The 20510-nt window shown below is 40.3% G+C and overlaps 1 protein-coding gene across 3 annotated transcripts in view; it reads left to right on the top strand.

Annotated features, from left to right (window-relative positions):
- Positions 1-20510, top strand: part of FGD5 (FYVE, RhoGEF and PH domain containing 5) — a 96656-nt gene that overhangs the window by 64283 nt on the left and 11863 nt on the right. For all 3 annotated transcript variants that reach the window (XM_082288875.1, XM_082288874.1, XM_082288873.1), the window contains exons 10-14: positions 605-663; positions 5321-5392; positions 6920-6988; positions 15299-15382; positions 16886-16965. In XM_082288875.1, coding sequence (XP_082145001.1) covers positions 605-663; positions 5321-5392; positions 6920-6988; positions 15299-15382; positions 16886-16965 — 364 coding nt within the window. The remainder of the gene's footprint in view (positions 1-604; positions 664-5320; positions 5393-6919; positions 6989-15298; positions 15383-16885; positions 16966-20510) is intronic.

Below are 20510 nucleotides of genomic sequence, written 5' to 3'. Positions count from 1 at the left end.
CCTGGCCAGCGATGGCTAGCATGCTCCCAGGTTATGGCCAGAAACTGATAGGAAGCCCTGTGCCACAGGGGAAGGGATGTGAAATAGGGACCTAAGCCATGTTATGCCACTGCTCTCAGCACCAGCAAACATGTCCTAGCCTAGGTTATTTGCCAGAGGAGAATCCAGGAGTTAATTCATGCCACCACTTCATACACACTTCTGTCGGAAAGGGATGACATGTGCTCTCCCTCAGCAGTAAGAGGTACATCTTAGACTGCCGTGCTCTTTGGTGGCTAATGTTGGGTTACATTCATCTCTCTATAACACAAGACATTGACGAAAGTCTGCAACTAGAAAACATTACCAAAAGATTTAGTGCCATGCTAGATACTTAAAAGGGACCTCATAAGCTCTCTGGGTCAGCAGAAGCATGATGCAGTTTCACACAAGAGAATGATGAAGGGAGGAAGGGGGACAGCACTGTGTGACATGTCAGTTGCTAGGCAGTTGCATTATGAAAGTGACAAAGAAGCCAAAGGATGCCCTTGGAAACAGGAGTGATTTGAGTTCTTTTCCTACTCCTTTGTGTGATATATGGTGTTTGTTTTCCTTCATCCCTCAGCTGCCTTATTCATCGTTTCTGAAATCACAGACCAAGCCAATGACAGCATGCTCCAAGCGGTGAGTCCTACCATGACACATGCTCTCCTGGTCAATAGTGTGTTTTCTGCACATCTGTTCAAGTGAATACATATGTCTGCTAAATTCTGAAGCCTCCTCCAAGGTGAGACTCAAGGGCTTGTACAGATGTGCTTTACAGTACTGCAGATATGGAGTTGGTCTATGCCCTTTAGTGCAGCTGTGCAAGATGTAAGACACCATAGCCAGTAGCACAAAGGTTTTTTTCCCCTCTTGGGGCTGCTGAAATGCTGTGTGGAGCAATGAAGGAAGAGGTGGGAATTTTCATGGTTCTACTTCTAGACTGGGATGTTTTTAGATATAAAACATTCAAAGGTACTATCAAATATATCAAAGATAGATTCTGAGCTCATTTACATAATTCTTCCACAATTCTGGGATCCCATTTTACTTCAGAAGAGTAGGTCATGGTTTATAATCTTGCAAATGATCACGCAACCAGACTGGCCAAACCTTTCATAGGTTAGAACTCATTTCTGAATTCAGATTTATGTATCTAAATAAGTTATATAGTTTTCCAAAGCAAAGTATTTTATCATTACACTTGGTCACAGATTTTTCAAGTTATTGGGAATGTATCGTATGTTGGGGTACTTTTCACATTTTACTTCTCATTTGAATATTGCTGAATTTAACATCCTGCATCAGAATTTTGCTGTGCCTTTACTATATTAAAGAACTCTTTGACATTGCAAACATCATCCCCCCTGGTTAATTATAGATGGCATTCAACTCACTTCTTTATTATTTTATTTCCTGAGCAGAGAGAGGGTTGTTAATAATCATTCAGGCAGCAAAACATGAAGTTCAAGAGACAAAGAGAAAAACATCACATGTAGCATCATCGCATCAATGCATATGAGGGGAAGGAATGAAATATCAATCTTCTTAGTAAGAGCTTGTTTTCAGGTAGGATTTTAAGGTTGAAGAAATGAACATACACGAATTGTTAGGGAAGAACACACTAATCGGTTATGAAGATGAAAGAATAGATGCAGACTGCAGGGTGGATGTCTAACAAGCCTAGAGTTTTATCATAAAAAGGAATGTAATCTGACCCCTCTATAAACTAGAGTCTGACAGTACAGACTTACTAAGCAAGGTTTTCAACTGGTGTGATTCTGATTTTTCTTCTCCTCAATAAAAGAATTTATAATCATATTTTTCCATTATTAAGCACTCTTTGTACCAAAACAAATATTTCATCAAAAACCTGAGATCTTGTGAAACGCTTCCAGAAAAAGCTCAGAGCTTTAGGGATGTCTGTGTTAGAGGCTGAGAACTTTAAGAGCTCAGTTCCTAACAGATCAAGGTCACACTCTTTTTCTGGCACCTCTGCTTCCTTAGATTTCACTCAGATATATGGCAGATTTCTATGAATACTTTTCTGAAGTTAGAAGTATATGTAAGTGCCCAAAATCCACTGTGTTGCATTGCCATGAAATCATTTTCTCTCTACTAAGCCATGCTTTAATATGAAGAACATCATCGTATCATCTGAGTCTTACAGATGTCACAGACTGTATAATAACTGCTATTAATAGTGTCTGTTTTGGAATAATTTAATCACAAATTCCAAATAGATTTTTACACTTATTTTTTATCATATCATCAGAGCACATCTGCTCTTTTTCAAAACTGTGGCATGGAAGAGATGAAACAAAATTTCCTTCTTTCCCTTCTGTGTGAATGCAGGGGGTTTTGTGAAGGTGCAAGTTCATGAGAAACAAAGTTCAATTTTCTGCTAAATCAGAGGTTATCGTCCTGAATTAATATCCCAGACACAAAAGCCACGAACAGCACTTCTTTTCTTTCTCTCGGTTTATAAAAAAAGAAAACATAAAAGCAAATAATTACTCTAATTACAGAAGAAACTGAACAATGCCACTTATTTTAGAGAGTTAATAAATTGTCATGTACCTGGCTGAATTTCTAAGAAATAATATACCTGGAAGGAGGAAGATTTCTGTTGCCACATACCAGCTCATCAAACAACACTCCAAAAATCTCATAGGAGCACTGAATTATGATCTACATTTTCTACAGACTATCAGTGACCCATTATTAGCTTTTGTTTTTGTTGTTGTTTTATGATAATAAGACTCTAGCAGTTTTTCCTGGGAACTATTAACCCTGGATTTTCAAGCATATTATGATCATAACTATCTCTACAGCATTTTCACCAGGTAGGAAAATATTACTTTCAATTTACAGATGTACAAAAAGAAGTACAAGGCACACCATCACCTCAGAGTATTATGTCTATCTGTAATTCCAGGAGATGAACTAAGCAGGGTTTGTATCGCTCTCTGAATGTCTACAATCTGTTAGAGGCCCTGAGGTGCTAAGAGCTATAAATCACTGTTGCTATTAACAGCTGGTGAATTCCTTGGGGAGGCGTTCCTGCTGCATAGACATCATGATAAAATTATGGAAACTGCAGTTCACTGCTAAAAAGGCCACAGCAGAATTTCTAACACCCACATCTGCAGTACTATCTGGGTGGAGTTTTGCTTTTATTCCTTAATTGTAGGATTGTGAAGGATCTTTGAAAGAAAAACGATGATAGTTTTAAAACCAATGAAGAAAGCTAAATAAACAGGGAATCTTGGGGAACTGTAAGGAAACTACACCCCCCCTCATTTGCCCACATTCCCAGATAAACCACTATCCTTCACATGTGATGGCTGTTCACATGTGACTTCCTTCAGGAAATGAGTTCAATACTTCTCTGTCTGTTTCCTGGTGAACATGTGCCCATATTGCAAACATCAGCATTTCAATAGGCGCCTCTGCCAGCAGTCCTGAGAAAAGCTGGGCTGCTGCAACTTCTCCCCTCACTGTTGTAGAAACCCAGATGAGTAGTACTAGCACTGGCATGAGTGTACTCACAGGAGAACACTGCTTTTTCTGCAGAAGAAAAACACATTTTCATGGTGGAAGCTGTCAACTGGACAAGTCTTGCCAGGCTAAAATACCCTTCAGTGATGGGAAAGTCCTTTGCAAATATCTTTTGCAAAAGTCAGCTGTCCCATGATCCCTCATATTTCCTGTGCTATTGCTTTATATGTTTTTTCCATTTTATTGGCCTACAGTATTTTAGAAGTGACCTATAAAATTCCATTTGTTACTTCCTGCATTGCAAAAGAGATATTTGACAGCTCAAATTCTTGAAAATGTGCCAACTGTCAATTACATCGTATGGGCACAGTGCAGCCCTGTGCTGGTCAAGCCTTGTAGGTATTTCCATGTATTTGACATGCAGTTACTGATTAAGAACTAAACTTAGTTTCATGCTAACAAGTGCAATATTTCACTAGGGCAGTAAGATAGGAGGTATTTCAGGTTTATCTCAAAAAGCAAGCCTAGATAGGTACATTAATTGTGTTAGCTGAAATCCAGGGTAAATTAGCCTTGACATACCATCTTGTTGACTTGGATGTGCTCTTTCCAGTATCTGTGATAACTTTCTTAATTAGCTGATTCTGTAGACACCACTGACTTGTATCAGGCAGATCCAATGTATGATCTGATCAAGTCTCACTAATCCCAGGGGTATCTTAATGCCAGTCAATGGAGCAAAGGTAAACAGACCATTGCCTGTTGTAGCAGAAAACTGTACTCAAAGGCTGCCAGGTCATGAAGCTGTATCAAATACGGTCCTTAGTCTGTAGTTTATCTGGGTGTATAACTGAGGATATAGGGTACAGTGGCTAACTTAGATAGGAGACTCCTAATTTTTAGGCATATTCCAGCGATGACTCACTGCTGCTGGGCAGCTCATTCTACTGTTCTGATCAGATAAAAACCACAGCTGAATCCTATGCACAAGCCTCTATTTTAACAGCCTCACCTGCTAAATGGAAGGAGATTTGAAAAGACTAGCAGTATTGCAGAGGTACAGACATCCCTTCTTCCTTCTTACTCACCTGATTTTTTTTTTATGGGAGCACAGGCTTATCTAGGTTAATCTTATTTACCATTTTCATAGGTAAGTTCATGCCTGGTGCCAGTACCCACTGACTGACTGTGCTTTAAAGCCAGGTAGACAGTTAATAGTATCAGAGTTTGATCATAAACTTCCTGGTTTTTGCAAAGCATCAAAAAAGAAATGCAGCTTCATTGCCTGCTTACTAGGACACCTTTTAAATCCCCTATTGCAAAGGCATTTATCCATTATCACAGAATGTAAATCTTCAGATAATGCTAGCAACAGTCTTAAAGTATCAAAGCCTGCTTTGGATTATTTGTGTCATGCCACTAATGCACAGGCCTTTGGAGCAGGTACTGTACTTTGTCCCTATTTTATTAGTTCCCAGAGCCAGAAAGTCGGCAAAGAAGACAATGTATAAATACATATGGAATTAGCAGGTCCTTTGGAAGGTGAACTGGGGAATCACAGGTAAAAGAACTGTAGAAGGTCATAGATGTGAATGCAGATTATGAGGTTCTGTAAAATCTGTGAGGCAGGAAGAAGACTTTCTGGGTGTAAAATCCTTGGTCCCAGTTCTCTCTGAAACCTCATTCTGTAATATCAGTTCTAAAGAAATAAAATGGTGAGGAGGGGTGAAGGAAGATTTGCTTGCTTGTATAAAACCAGTTTCCATGCAGTCTTCTAAATGCTGTTTTTCTCTCCCAGGAAAACTTGCAGAAGCTAGTACACATTGAGCACAGTGTGAGAGGGCAGAGCGGCCTCCTCCAGCCAGGAAGGGTGAGTGCTGCAGGCAGACCTATGCTGGTAAGGGCATTGTTTCCGGCCAGCAATATCTCTGTGTGGATGGCCACATTTCAGACGTCTACAGATGATGTTTACTGAGCTATTGTGATACGAGTTGGAGCACTGGTTTGTGTAAAAAAACATCACTCTGGCAGTGCACAAAAAGAAGGTCATGCTGAGAAAGACATGCATTTTCTCTGCTTTTACAGAGCAGCCATTTGGCTTTTCACTTCAGCTGTCCTCAGCCACCCCAAGTGTAGTGTATTTTGATGAAGCTACTGCTTTCCTCCTTATATACTCCTGTCAAAAGGCTGCAACTCTAGCAGGAATTGATTGCAGCCTGAAAAGGCTCTGCACTTTATATAGCTGGGTAAGAATCTTAAATCAGGACAATTAATTTGTTTTCAAATTTATATTTTCACCATTCCCCCGTGGTGCTTTTTATACAAGGCACTGTTTTTAAGCAACACATCAACAGAAACATGAGAGATTGTACAGCTCTGTCTTGCTATCCATATCAAAAGCAAATTTATTCTTCTGGATTTCCAACCTGTCCAGTCTCCTCAGCTCCAACCTGCTTCTACACTTCAAAAGATTTCTTTCTTGAGTTCTGCAACTCTGAATTTCCCTTCAGTCCACCAATATCTTTAACAAAATTCATTAAGCAATTTTCAAAGCATGCATACTCATACATAAGAATACTCATCAGCCAAATACTACAGTCAACTTTTGTTTTTCTCTCTAACATCAGTATTCTCACTTGCCCTTACCAGGTAATGCTTTAACAAATTCTGCAAAGCCCAGCATACAGAATTTGCAGGATTTGTCTCTTTGATGATAAACTGTTCTAGAGTGGAAAAGTACACCAGATTTGTTCTCCATCTGAAAAGAGCAGATGATTGCTAATCCACTGATGAAGTTTAGTTATGGCAGACTTTTTCAAACATTAGTGCAATGAAGTTCTAGTGTGCTGGTTTAGCTGCTTACATATGCACTCCTACCTACATACATAGTAACAAGATGGACTGAAAAAGTACTGTGCTTGCAAAATTATACAAATTATATATGCAGGTATAGTTAAGTTCGTGTAGCATACTGAAGCCCAAGGTTTCAGCTTTTTTTTTTTTTTTTTTTTTTTTTTTTTTTTTTTTTGGTCTATTTTAGAGGACTTTTAAAGACAAGAATTCTTTTCTAAAGCCCATTACATGTTAGCTTTGCAATCTGCAACAGTTACCTCTGAGCATAGTCCACCGTGCAGAAACAGTGGGCTGAGGACAAGTGCATTTCCAACCCATTTTGTACTGACACAAATGCAAGCCACAAAGGGCAGCAGAGCTAACCCAGGCAAAGACTAAGCCAGATCATAAGGAGTAAGGCTAGAAACAAGTGTTGAGGTTCTCTACCTCTTCTTCTGCTGATGAATGGCATTGGAGTAGCTCTCTCCCCAGGAGAAATACTCTCTTTTCTCAGTAAGATTCAGAATGAAGTCTTAGAATTAAAATCTGCTGTTTTCTCCTTCAGATCTTTGTTAAAGAGGGAACACTGATGAAAGTCTCTGGCAAAAACAGGCATCCTCGGCATTTGTTCTTGGTAAGATTTTTTAAAATATTTTTACTGTCTGTCTCATATCTTTCCATGAATTTATGCAACCCTTAAGCCTGGCGGATTTTAGGCTGCAAGTCATTTAACCATCAACAGTGATGTGGTGAGTTAGTTCCTGTTGCTAACAGGGCTGTAGTCCTTTCCCACATCCCACTGGCCCCACATACAGGAATACATGCTGTGCAACCATCTAGTTGTGCCACAGTTACATACAGCCTTCACCAGGACATAGTTTTGCAAAGAAGTGCAAGTTTTCAAGGGAATCAGGAAGACAAGAACTCCTGAATACCTTCAGGAATTAAGCTGCACACTTGAAAATCCTAAGACCTTAGAATATTTAATCAGAAGCAAGAGAGAATACCCTACTGCTAAAGTAGCTGAACACTTCCTTTGGTCACACTTGGGAGGGATGTGAAGCTGAAGGACTGGGTTTTAGCCCCTGCTGTCCACATATATGTAAATTACCTGATAACTCTGTGCATTGCCTCAGTTTAGTTCCTCTAAACACACACCTCCAGCTTACTGTGGATTAGAACAAGAGTTTTCAGTGACAGTTTGCAACATTCTTCTAGGATAATTAGGAAGAATGGACCTTTCCTCATTTGGCTGGAATACCCTTTACAAGGGTCCACAACCCTACTGCAAGTATTTGCAAAACAAAACAGATGAAACACCACTGTTTTGGAGACATACTATGAACACTCATGCTTTCTGTTTTGCATTACACACTCTATTAAGCAGTTAGAGTATCTGAGACTCCAGGCTCCTGAGCTCTGTTCTCAACTTTTCAGGTAGCTTATTGTTTAACCACACGTATTTTTATGCACTTATCAATATGAAGGGGAATATGATACTTGCCTGTGTCTTAGGACTTTATCACCTGCTTACCTGTTAATGTTTGAAAAATTCTTTAGAGCTCCTTCCCAGAAAAAAGCCATAAAGAACTGAGCATTACTGCTGCTATTAACATTAAAATATTGGTTGCAGAATTTATTTTTAAATAAACTGCTTATATGCCTGGAATACGTATTTGCTGTCACCTTTAAGTGCTGACAGCTTTTCACCATGGGATCATTGTAAGGAGGAGAGATGGCTTATTACAGAAGCCATATATTTTGCATTAATCCTTCTTATTTCTCCCTCTTAGTTTTAACTCCTATTTGTGCATGAGCATATGCACAAGCTTCTTTCCCTCCTCAATCACATATTGCAGTCATAATCAAAGATCAGATGGGATGGGACAAAGTGCTGGTGCTTCACTTTTTTGATGCTTTCAGTGGCTTCTGTGAAAATTCAGACTTTCATGTACTGAAAATGATGGATTTCACCCAAATCTTCAAATATGAGATAGCTGCAGTTCTGTTTTACTGAGTCAGCATCAATGGACTGTAACAACTGCAATAAATGTGAAAATCATTACTTTGTTGCACTCAAGGGAAAAAGGTTAAGCCAGAAACTCTAGGAGCTGGTCTTAAGAAACAATGTTCTCAGCAGTAGTAACTCTGAAGTCTACTGATGACCACTTGATAACAGATGATAATTAAATCCCTACTGATCTCTCTTCTGAAACACTTGCCTTTGCTAGTATTCAAAATTATTCTGGAATTGTGCCTAAAGCTGGGACAAAATTCCAAGACATTGCTACCCTTTTGTCTTCCAGTGTCTTTGTTGAAACTGCCATCATAAACCCATTACTATGGCAAATGCTGAAGTGTTACAAACTTAGCTAGTGTAACTGATATAGAGAATTTTAAAGGAAGATCATAAATCAGGTTAGTAATAAATGTTGAGAGGAAAGTAATTTAAACTTGGGATAAACTTATATAAATTGCAAGTCATCCGAAATGGTTGTATCAGCTTGAAGGTCACAGGTCACAAGAGGCCAAAAGTATTACTGGAACAAAGCAAGCACAGAAATTAGTTTCTGGCACTCTCTAGTTTAGGAACCATTTCCCTATTCCTAGGGAAAGTTTAGATGCTCAAAGTCAGATGTTAACTGCAAAGAGAGAAATGTCTCGACAGCTGGAGACATTACAGTAGCCAATGTCTTGTTAATAGATGCTCTCAGTATTCAGAAAAAGTGGTTTTTTCTTCCTTTCAGTCAGCAAGGCAAATCGTGACCAAATGTGCTGTCATGCAAAGAATGGGGTGGAGCTAGTCATAATGGTCACTTTCAAGAACAAAGAGACACATAAACCTGGCTTCTTTCCTGGTCTAGCACACTGAAGTTGCAATCACTTCAGGCTTCCTGTATTAGATATCCAGTAGGGGCAGGGAGAGGGTGATTGGGTCTTTGAAACTATTTGAAACTTATTGGCACACATCTACCTTTGGGTTCAGCGATTTTTTTTTTTACTCCAGCCTCCTCCACATGAATGCTCCTCAGGTTGCAAAGCAATTCCATGTACGGTGAAACTGCAGGAAAATTACTGTGGAATATGGCAACTCCTGCGTTAACACCTGAATGGTCTTGCATTATCTGCTTGTCACTACTATTGCTACGGATTCTCAGTGGTGCCACCACTGCACATGCCACTACCACTCCTGCATTGCTTAAAGGACTATTTAGCCTGTGGATACAGCAAGACACAACTACTGCATAGCTACATCAGCATATTTTTATCTTGGCATATAGCACGTTTATTGCATTGGTCTTAAGGCCCTACCAACCATCACTGCCAACACCTTTCACTAACAGGCCATGCCTGCATGAAAATATTCTTCCCACTGTCAGTGGTGTCTTGATTCTGATACCTGGGGACACTGTGGAAGAAAAACCCATGCCCAAACCCCAAGATTAGAATAATTTCCTAAGCATTTTCTCTTAAAACCGACATTTATTTAAAGTATTTATCTTCTAAAGATCATATTATAATCCTTTGAAGCCACTTGCAAAACCCAGGTTTGTGTATTAATAAAAACCCAAACCTTTCAGAACTTTTTTTTTAATGCTTCACATGTCAGTAGCAACTCAAAAAGGTCACCAGAACCCAGGATGTATAGGTGTATTGGCTTAGCTTTGATGAAATAAGTCTATTTACCTTCACTATCCAAAACAGATTTTTACATAAACAGCATTTTCTGAAGTTCTTAGTAGTGAACTTACTCTGATGGAAGGCTAAATCAAGACCAGGACCTGGAAAGAATTTCAGAGCAAGACTACACACTGGAGGATAACCCTGAGAATTTAATCCCTATACATCCCAGGAGATGAGCCAATCAAACTAAAGTTGTAGTTAGAATATGCTGTAAAACTTGGGTGTGTGCCAGATTCCTACTTGGCCTGTGCTTTCGAGGTATGCTTTAGTGGTGTGCATGCTTGTGCTCTGAATATATATCTGCCTATAAGGAGCACTGTATATCTGTGCAGAGCCCATATAGGCATGACAGTGTAAAGACAAATTTCAAATGTTTCTGCAGGTGTATGTTGTGTGTATCATCATGTTACTTGAGCTGGCTGTTTTGTGCAGGCTGATGGTATTGTTGAATCTGGTGTTTCCTGGCAGGATGTTTTGTGACTTTTGCTGTGTGTCTGTTTCCTGAGTCCAGATTCTGTTTACAAGGATGTTGTGGCCTCTGTGCAGCACAGTATGGGCTGCTGAAACTGGCAGGTCCCCTAACTGCCCCCCAACTACGAGACTTTGCAACTCAGAGCCTCTCTCTTATCTCACGCTTCTAAGAATTTCTTTACAAAGGCCACTTGTGTTGAAAATGGGTTGCAGGAAGCTACTACCAAACGGGAGACTGTTTAATGCTCTATCTGGCAGGACTGGAGTATAGATTTTTAGAGTCACAGCTTGGAAAACACAGCTCCAGCACACATTCAGACTGCTCCACTGACACTCAGGGGATGTTTAACTCAGACTTGAATAGAAGATGACAGGGTTCATAATTAACTAGCCTTTAAAACATTCAAAAAAACCAAACACGTGGTAGAAACTTTTAGACAGAGAGTATATTACATATGGATGCCAGCAGTTCAGCAGGTCATAAACTTGTCTTGATCACTCAGTTTGAACACTATAGGTTAGAAAACTTGCACTGACTCTAATGTCACTGCGTACCTGTCACAACACAGGGAATTATAAAAAGAAGGGGGGGAAAGAAAAGTAGTAACAGAGAAGAAAAGAATTAAAGAGGAGACATATCCTTCTTTCTCTGTGTTGCCAACTGTTGTTTTGGGGAACATGTGTATCCATGGAGCAATGAAGAATAAGGATATGTGCTCCAATATCAAATTCTGAGCTGTCTGGGAATCCCAATTACTCAAAAGTATTCTGGCAAACAAGAAGTGTGTCTGAAGCCCAAGGACTTGTGGGAAATTCCCTGAGGGTTTTAGCAGTTCATCTCTTCTACTGCAGATTTCTGAGAGGCTTAAAGACCAGCTTTTATCATCAGTCAGTCCTCACTGCTTCAGGGAACAGTGGGCAGTTGAAGCAGGATGATGCATGAAACCACTGGTACTGATGGTAGTTCTGTCCATACCATTCATATGGCCAGCACTCAGGTCTCTACTGTGCATGTGGCAAAAGAGACAGCAGTGAGTGCAAACCCTTTCTTTCTTCATGAATATGTGTGCCTTGCTTCACAAGCTTTGAAATATTTGTCATAATTTCACTGTGTCAAGTTGTGGCTAGTGGGACCTCCAAATCACAGCCTACTTCTAAATACTGTAGGGGAGAAAAAAAGAAGGAGGAAAAAAATGGCAGTGGGCAATTATAAAGCCAAGTCATGTTTAGTAAAATCTTGGGATATTAATCAGAGTTGTCATGATAATGGTATGCACCATGGTGTCATCCTTTATCAACGGTAATAAAAGTATAAGCAGCTTTTAAAAGAAATATATAACTTTTAAAATACATAAAATAAGTTGAGTTTACTACTCAAGAAGCCTCATAGCAGATTATGTCAGAATCCTGAAAATCTCTCTCAGGAGCTCACTTCCTTGGGCTTAGTGCCCTAAATGGTGCTCCATCTTAGGGCCAGTGCTCTTTAACATCATGAATGACAGGGACGCAGGACTCGAAGGGATACTAAGTAAGTTTGCCGATCATGCTAAACTGGGAGGAGCTGTCATCTTCCTCGAGGGCAGAGAGGCCTTGCAGAGAAATCTCGACAAATTAGAGAGATGAGCAATCACCAATCATATGAAGTTTAACAAGGACTAGTGCTGGGATAGGGCAACCCTGGTTGTGTGTGTAGACTAGGGAACAAGGGGCTGGAGAGCAGCACCATGAAAAGAGACCTGGGAGTCCTGGTCTGCAAAAAATTTAATATGAGTCAGCTGTGCCCTGGCAGCCAAGAGGGCCAGCTGTGCCCAGGAGGGCATCAGGGTCAGCATCACGGTCTGGGTGACAGAGGGGGTTGTCCTGCTCTGCTCTGCACTGGGGCAGCCTCACCTTGAGTACTGTGTGCAGTTTTGGGCATGACAGTATAAGAAGGAGCTAAAACTGTTAGAGAGCATCCAAAGGAGGAACACAGAGATGGTGAAGGATCTGGAGGAGAAGCCATACAAGGAGTGGCTGAGGCCTCTTGAATTGTTCAGCCTGGAGGAGACTGAGGTTAGACCTGATCACGGTCTGCAGCTCCCTCACAAGGGGCAGTAGAGAAGCAGCACCAATCTCTGCTCTCTGTGACAGGATCCAAGGGAACAGCATGAAGCTGTCAAGAGAGGGTTAGGCTGGATATTAGGAAAGGGTTCTTCACCCAGAGGGTGGTGGGGCACTGAACAGGCTCCCAAGGGTTATGGCCCAAAGGCTGCCAGAGCTCCCAGGAGTATTTGGACAATGCTCTGAGGCACAGGGTGGGAATGATGGGGTGTCCTGTGCAGGGTCAGGAGTTGGAATCAGTGATCCTTGAGAGTCCCTTCCAACTCAGAATATTCCAATTCTATGATTCTAAATAGTTACCTTTTCTTGCGGTTTGAAATGCCTTAAGTACTGGCACTGATGAGCGGCAGAGGAAGTCCAGTTTTCCCATACAATCCTTTGAACATGCAGGAGATAGCAGGATCACCAGGCAAATAGAAGATTTCAGTAGTATTCTCTTATTTCACATTTTCTTAATGTTAGCAATAAACTCTGCCCGCCTTTTTTACCCTTTTCCCACCTGGCTGGTGGAATCCTAGTTACCACTAGTAATAGAAAGTGAAAATAGCTGTCATCTGCTTTCCACTGAAAACGTTCTCAGTTTTGTCTCTTAGCCTCCTAGATAGTCAGTATGCAGTAGGTTGTGAGGAATTTACTGGCTATGCATAGTCCTGGTTAAAGTGTGAATCGTCATGTGGTCAGTATTGTGCAGGTGCTACTGTGCTGATCAGATTAATATTAGTGGAGAGTAATTTATGGAACAGTAAGTAAATCACAGAAAAACTGTTACAAGCAATTTGTCACCTTATTCTAAGGAAATTCTATTGTGTTGTTGCTCCAACTTTGGACTACAGAGAAGAGAACATAAGACTACTATTCTGACTTGACAGTAGGCTTTATATCCTCAGCTGACAAGAGTTTGAAACTTACAAAAAAGACTCCCTTTAACTTTCTTAAAAGAGATTTAAAGGAGTTAGGACTTATTAGAAGGACAAGGAGAAATACACAGTAGAGTGTCCAGTGCAAGAAAGGATGGGAGGGGTTTTTTTGTGAAAATACTAGAATGAACTGTTTCAGTAATGTCTATAAAAATATTGTCTGATCCTACTCAATAAACTCAATTTGATTTTTAAAAGTCATAAAATTTGAGGCAAAAGTTTTGGGAAGTCACTCTTCAGTATGTTTTGCCTCATTTTAACCAGAATCTGCATTTTAAAGACATACAGCTAAAGCATATAAGCCTGTTTTGCTATGACTCAGACAGCTACTTAATGAACTGGTCCATGAGTGAATCCATGTCCTAATAAAGGCAACAACTGTTTTGCTGTTAAGTCCGAGGTGATAAGGATTTAATCCCATGCCTATTGATTCCATGTAATTTTTCTTTAACCATTGTTCCTGTTCTGTAAGAAAGCTGAACTATGACCTTTTAAGAAAACATCCAAAAGGCTCCACTCTCCATTTTCTTTTTCAGGCAAATTAGTGAAACTTTTATACCAGCACTTTCAGGTGGTCAGGCAGTACTATCAAGACCCCAGTAATTCAATACAGGATGTATATCCTATACACAGGACACAGTATTTTAGTGCCAAATCATTCTTCAGTTTCCTTGGTTTTACATTGCCTTGCAATCTTTGTTCATAGTGTCCCAGTACAGTAGTCAAGGGTCTGACTGAGTGTATGCAAATAGGTACTGATGTGAGAGGTCTGGGAAAGACAGCAGGAGAGCATGACCTGGTCACTCAAATAAAGCAAGGAATGCATGCAGGCAGACGCTACTTTGGCAGTGTTAGAGCCACCAATACTGCTACTTCTTCTAGTAGTAAGGGCAGGAGAGGTCCGGAAAGACCCACAAGGTCCAGTTCTACTGCTTCATTAATTTGTTTGTTGGCATCAAGGTAAAAGGCTGTGATAATGCCTAGAATTAAGTTATGCACACTGCGGGGAAGATCTGGTCCCATTTAGTATGAGGCTGTTTGAAAAACATGCATTCTACAAGGAACTATGAGAACCATGGAAATATTTGGGGTGTTAAGGTACAGATTCCTTTTCCTCATAAAATGAAGTTTCTCATTTTTGCCCTTCCATCATCTCTGCTGTGGCCCATAGACCCAGCAAAGCTGTGAGATGTCTGGGTGAATTTCACTAGTAGTGAAGTACAGTTACTACTCTCCAATAGCCAAACCATTCCTCCCTGAATCATTCCTTCAGACTGTGGCACCTCTCCTCACCTCCACCTCTTTTTTTTTGCCCAGAAGATGGAAGTCTGTGAATGCCAGCCCTATGTGTAGCCTTACTGCAGCTTCATTGTTAAGGGATCCCCAAGGGAGTCAGACCTGCAGCACCACGCAGTTAGTAGGTATTGCCAGCTAGTAAATGCAGAACCTGCCTTACCAACTTGAACATGTCATTGCCTTTAAAACAAGTAGCTGTTTCACCTGTGCTGGATAAAAAAGAGCTGATTAGCTAACTTGCTTAGTCATTAGCAACAGTCAGAAATGGTAAGAAATAAAGTTCTGCATGCAGACTCCCTGGAGTTTTGTGGAAATGCATGTTTTGATCCAAGCTGTGTTGCTTGGGCCTGTCTTTAGTAACAGTCCCAGCAGTTCATCAAGTTACAGCTTGTTCTGTGTATCCCCCCCAGGAGAATGGGCAGGCAGGCCTGCAAACCATATTGCAAATCATTGATTTTGTCTTTCTTTTCATATAGATGAATGATGTTCTGCTGTACACATATCCCCAGAAGGATGGCAAATACCAACTGAAAAACACCTTGGCTGTGTCAGGCATGAAGGTAATGCTTCATCTGTATTAAAAGCTTGAATTAAAGTTTTATAGTGAGCTGCTGGTGCTTTGCTGGTTTATGTCTCATATCCAGCAAGGGGAAAAAGGGGATGAACCTGTTCTCAGGATATTCCTTTGTCTCTTACAGGAGACAGAAGGAAAAATGGTATAAAACAAACAAAAATATTGTCTCTGTGACTTAGTATGGTAGCCTTATTCAGGCTACATAAGTAATACAAGCCAAAATCAGTTACCCTCTGATCATGAAACAGGAAACAGAAAAGATATATTATACCATTTTGTCTCCAGCCAATGCATTATTGTTCCCTTCAACGTATTCACTAGGGCTTAGTCTGCCTGGTTTAAAACTCCTGCTACTCAAAATTTACACAAGCCTGGTTTTCATGTGCCTTTTAACTGTTTTCATCAAAAGCATTAATGGTTCAAAAAGCAATTAGCCAACTTTATGGGGGAAAGGTGTATTGGGAGTAATTTCATGCAATGATACAAAACCAGTTTCTTCAATAAATTTATAAATTGCAAACACAATTAATCTGTCCTTACACTCTTTCCCTACGTACTCATTGGAACCAGCACCTGTGGAACAGGAGATATTGGACCAAAGAGTTCTATTGGACCTTCATAACTGTTCTATAGCTAATAATCCAAGTTGAATTTATGTGAAAGAGGATTTGACGTGACAAGTCAGGAGTCTGATGATCTAGAAAACATACAAGATGAGAATAACTAATCATTAATTTCAGTGGAATGACACAGGAAGGTTAAGGTGTTGTGAAAAGGTGGGGGTGCTGATCATCCCAGGGACCTGAGAGTTTAAAACTAACTCAGGGATCCCAGAAATTCCTAGGAATTGCCAAAATATTCTGCTGTTAAGCAAAAAGGAGTTGTGGAGCAAGTACTTACTGAAGTACATTTGAAACACTGAATCACTAGTGTAATGATGCTTGCTAATAAAAATGAAACTATGAAGATATGTTTCTCCTCACTGGCTGTTGTTATTAGCAGGCTACTAATATACTCCATGGTAGGGAATGTAGCTTTTAAGTTGGTTTTTTTTTTTTTTTTTTTTGCTCTTAAAGAGCCTCGCTGCAGACAGGCATTCACTGAACTGAAGTGCTTCACTGTATAATGCGTGCATGTCAGAAAAAATGTGATTTCTATTCATTACGAGCAAAGACCAAAATGCTCTGATGCTTGTCAGACTAAACATCTCCTAAGCTTGTCATACTAAAAATTAAACCCTCATAGATACTTTATCCTTATAGGCTGCGTTAAGTGATTTTTTTTTCCTTCAGCACACCATCATATTGAAATAGAGATCATTTCTCATTACAACAGCAATACAAAAAACCCTAATGCCCATCTCTTTGTATTGAAATATGAAACAGATGGTTGGGATATCAAAGATCATATGCATTGAGACACGTATGGTGTACTGGTTATAGACAGTTTAACTCATGTCCACACTCATGTTCATGGTATTTGTTTCTAGGTCAGTCGCCCAGTGATAGAGAAAGCCCAAAACATCCTGAAGATTGAATATGATGAACATTGCCTGACCCTGTCAGCAAGGTACTGTTCCCAAATGTCCATGGCAAAGGGTGTTACATTCTAGAGCTGTACCTCTAGATTAGTCCAACCAATACCTAAGACTGAAATGGTGTCTCATTCTTTTTTGCTATTGGTGACAGACAATGGCTGAGTACTTGATTACACAATCAACATTCATTACAAATGCAAGGCTTATAAACTGTAACTAATTCAATTAATGTACTCCCTAAAGACTAGAAGTTGGCTCTTAATAACATCTTAAAGAGAAAGGAAAGAAGCGGCCTGGGTACTTTCCGTTCTCTTTCACATTCTTTCCCTGTGACACTAGGAGTCTGTTATATCTCCCTTTTGTAAGTTCCCTTGTTACCTCACACCTCTAGGGCTGTAAAGCTGCTGGAGAAAATAGTAATTAGGTAATACCATACAACAGATATAAAAGTATTTAATAGTGCTTAAGTGACAAAGTCAAAATTAAACCTTACTGGCAACCTTATGGGTTTTTCTAATAAAAGGAATTTCACTAATGAGTTTGTGTATGACTAGTATTTATAGCAACTGAAAGTCAAGATCTCTGTTCTAGCATTCCAAGCTAGTGCCAAAAAGAGATTGTAGGTCAGTTTCTGATCAGAAGATAGCAATGTTCTATATTTTTCATGCTTCTATCCCAAAACTATCCCACTAATTTACCTACAGCTATAGCAGAAAGGTAGGTGGCTTGTTTTCCACATGTAGTTTATTATAAAAGACATAGCACACTAGCAGTGGTATTAAAATTAAGTCTTCCAAATAGCAAGGTCTTCAATGCTTTTAAGTACTGACTTTCCCACCATCAGTCTGCAACTATAGTGTGCAACAGAATGCCTAGAAACACAGCCGACTTCCTAAATTACACAGTGCAAGAGAAAGACAGGGATGGCACTTTCTTATTCAGAATCAGAATTTGGAGCTCTCATCCTTCCCAGAGCACTTAGCATCTGTGAGGAATGCTCAGCTACCTGTCAAAGCCTTTTGGTCCATTTCCTTTTATAACCATAACCATATCTGAGATTTTCTTAGACCTGCACACTCATCACAATCCTCAAAATATACTCACAGTAATTCTGAATTACCTGCCAGTTATAAAAGCAGGATGTGTACAGTCCTCCTCTATTGTAGAGGGGAAATTCTGCCGCACGTCCCCTTTCCCTACGGGAACTGAAGTTGTCATCCCTAGTGAGCAGCTTAGGATGCGCTGCTTGCATTATTAGGATGTTTCTTTGCCTTCTGTACTCATATCAAGTCCATGCTTAATTAGCATAAACAAAGTATGTGAGGCCACTGTGAGCTGTATTTATTTGGTAGTAGATAGAACCAGGGCCTGAGACTAAGGTTACCCTTCTGAAACAGACAGACAGAGACTGGATAGAGCCCCTTCCCTTTCCTTGTGCTGCTCATTCAGTGACCAATCTGCCATAAGTCACCCAAGAACAGTTCTTCCTCCTCCTTTTTGTACTGGCTGACAGAGCTGATGAGATACTGGTGAGCCAGCAAGCCAGCATGCCCTCCTAACTCCACTGCACAACATCCTTGGCCTGTTACACTCACCAAAAGAAGCACCAAAGACAGAAAAGTGCAGAAAAGGCCTCAAGTGTCCCTAAGTACTGTATGTTTTACTGCTCACACTGAGGTGCTGCAAGCCTGCACTAAAGGCCAGTTGTTAACAACCACAAGGCAAACCTCAAAGCCTTTATACTTGTATGAGACAAGGTGAATGCACTGAGGAAATACAGCATGAGTGCCAGGAACTAAAGGCAGTGGACTAAGGATGACCAAAGCTCAGAGGTCAGCATGGCTATATGAGCAGATGGCACTGTAAAGTCTTTCCATTTCCTGCTGAAAATGGCTTGTTGACCTGAAGAGCCATGTTATTGGTTTTTGTAGGGAGCACAGCACCTTTATGGAGAAGGCTCTTATGCTCTTATATCTTTATTTGCATTTCAAAAATATTAGTCTTGTACATAGGGATAACTCTGTGGTGCTTATATAAAATACCAGAGAAAATACTAGAAGAACACAGTCAATATTACCTCCTAAAAGGCTAATTTAGAGTGATAGTGGTAGCACTGTGACAAAATCCTATCCTGGTCCCATTTCTATGTTCTGTGAAGGTCCCCTGCTGTCTAGTGAAATGCAGTGACAACTTGACCCCCTTTTTCTGCTTAATGATGAATATATCAACCAATGTGAATAACTGATAGCACAGAAGATGCATCCCAAAAATCCCACAAGGACCAAATGTGGCAATAGTGAATCAAGGGCTGAGGTTCTCTGAGTCTCAGAGGTTCAGCAGAAATTCCTCTGAGCCTTTATGCAACCAGTCAAATAGCTAATTAAGAACAGGCCTATGAAAATTGACATAATTGATCTTACTCATCAGCAGACAGGTGTTATTCCCACATTTAGTCACTAATAACCTGCAATTACTTCCTAGAGATCTTTAATTGAGTGGAGAAGAGGCTAAAGGGGCCAGTTAGATATGAGACTTTTGACAGCATGTTGTCCTTCTTACCTGTCTTCCCTAAAGTGGCTTTAATTTCCATCACTATATGGGCCATAATTTCCTTTGTGATTTTTAATCATATCTTAATTCTCAAGTACAGAGAATTGCCATGAAAGAATTAGCAAGAGAAATGTTTCAATCAGGAAAGTCAGGCCTTAGTGTTTTCTAGGCAGTGGACACGATTTGTCTGGAAGATACAGACATCTTCAGATTTCTTAGAAAGCATAATTAGACACGTGGTAACTTTGGTATTATAAGGAGTGACTAGGCTGAATAGAGCTCTGAGCAACCTGGTTTAGTGAAAGGTGTCCCTGCCCATGGCAGTGGGTTGGAATGAGATGATCTTTAAGGTCCCTTTCAACCCAAACCATTCTGGGATTCTATGACTAGTAGTGTGGCTCTTGACAGAGATGATCTCCTGTCACATAGCTCCTTGGCTTCCAGAGGTTAGCCAATTTGTAGTACATACACTAGCTCAGAGTTTCTGCTCCAGGCTTGTTGAATTTTGCACAGGCTCATGTTTTTCAGACAAGGGCTTATGCTCACAGTGCAGAGGGATGCCAAGTCAAAGACCATCAAGAAAATCTGGCATTTCCTCTCTTTTTGTGCTCTTATTTTTTTAAGACCACAAAACACAAATTGTTCTCAGATGTCTTGTTTGGTGGTCTTCATGAGGACAGTGTGAGGAAATCACAGCTGAACAGCAGCTGGCAATGATGCCACTGCTAGTTTTTACAACAAAGTCTAGTGGGTAGCTTTAATGTGAGTGGCTGGTATGATTTGGAGAGGGGAGACCACACTGAGTTGCATTCCCTCCTGTGACTGAGGCTAGAAACCGCTAGAGCTGTGCAGAGTTTCAGATGAACAGGAAGTGCACAGTTTGAAGTCACAGCAGAAGAAACAGCTAAAATAGGCAGGATACCTCATGGGTGTAACAGAGCAAATGCATCTGTGAAATAACAGGCACCCTGCTGCTTTTTGGGGATAGCTGGACTGGCAGGCAAGTGCAAAGTGCTCGCTGGTTTGC

The sequence above is a fragment of the Coloeus monedula genome, assembly GCF_965178545.1.
Source record: "Coloeus monedula genome assembly, chromosome: 11".
NCBI classification, from domain to species: Eukaryota; Metazoa; Chordata; class Aves; order Passeriformes; family Corvidae; genus Coloeus; species Coloeus monedula.
The sequence above is the reverse complement of the archived record's forward strand: the minus strand, read 5'-3'. Positions and strand labels throughout refer to the sequence as shown.